At 61.2% G+C, this 762-nt stretch overlaps 1 protein-coding gene across 1 annotated transcript; it reads left to right on the forward strand.

The window, feature by feature from the left end:
- Positions 1-5: 5 nt before the first annotated feature.
- LOC102767941 (toll/interleukin-1 receptor domain-containing adapter protein-like) lies at positions 6-744 on the forward strand (the record flags this gene model as incomplete). The annotated part of the gene is made up of 1 exon (XM_015557332.1): positions 6-744. A coding segment is annotated over one exon (465 nt), but the record flags the coding sequence as incomplete, so codon positions are not given.
- Positions 745-762: the final 18 nt, after the last annotated feature.

Genomic DNA, 762 nt, shown 5'->3' on the forward strand with positions numbered 1-762 from the left:
ACGACGTGTGCGTGTGCCACAGCGAGGAGGACCTGGCGGCTGTGCAGGAGTTGGTGGCCTACCTGGAGGACAGCCCTGCCAGCCTGCGCTGCTTCCTGCAGCTGCGGGACTCCGCCCCGGGCGGCGCCATCGTGTCCGAGCTGTGCCGGGCGCTGGACAGCAGCCACTGCCGCGTGCTGTTCATCACTCCCGGCTTCCTGAGTGACCCGTGGTGCAGGTACCAGATGCTGCAGGCCCTGAGCCAGGCCCCGGGGGCCGAAGGCCGCACCATCCCCCTGCTCGTCGCAGGCCTGGCCAGGGCCGCCTACCCGGCCGAGCTCCGCTTCATGTACTTCGTGGACGGCCGGGGGCCCGACCAAGGCTTCCGCCAAGTCAAGGAGGCCATCCTGCGCTGTAAGCTCTGTGAGGAGGGGGTGGGGAGGGGGAAAGGGTCAGCATCGATGCTTGGGCTTCAGGAGACAGCCCTGTAGCCCAGGAGTTCAACACATAGGCTCTGAAAGCAGTGTGCTTCTTGGGCAGTTACTTAAGCCCTCTGTGCCTGGGTGTCCTCATTGGGACACGAGAATGATACCGTGTACCGCAATCAGTATACACACTAAGTACGTGTTCAGAGCAGGGCCTGGCACATGGAAAGTGCTCATAACAGGCACCTACCAAGGCCTCAGTAAGTCTTAGCCATTGTTAGCATTCCTTGTGTGAGTTTCTCTCACGCAGGCCAGGTTGGAGGAACATCTATCTATGTATATAAAAGCCTAAGTGACC

Source organism: Myotis davidii, unplaced genomic scaffold, assembly GCF_000327345.1.
Source record: "Myotis davidii unplaced genomic scaffold, ASM32734v1 C63179816, whole genome shotgun sequence".
NCBI classification, from domain to species: domain Eukaryota; kingdom Metazoa; phylum Chordata; class Mammalia; order Chiroptera; family Vespertilionidae; genus Myotis; species Myotis davidii.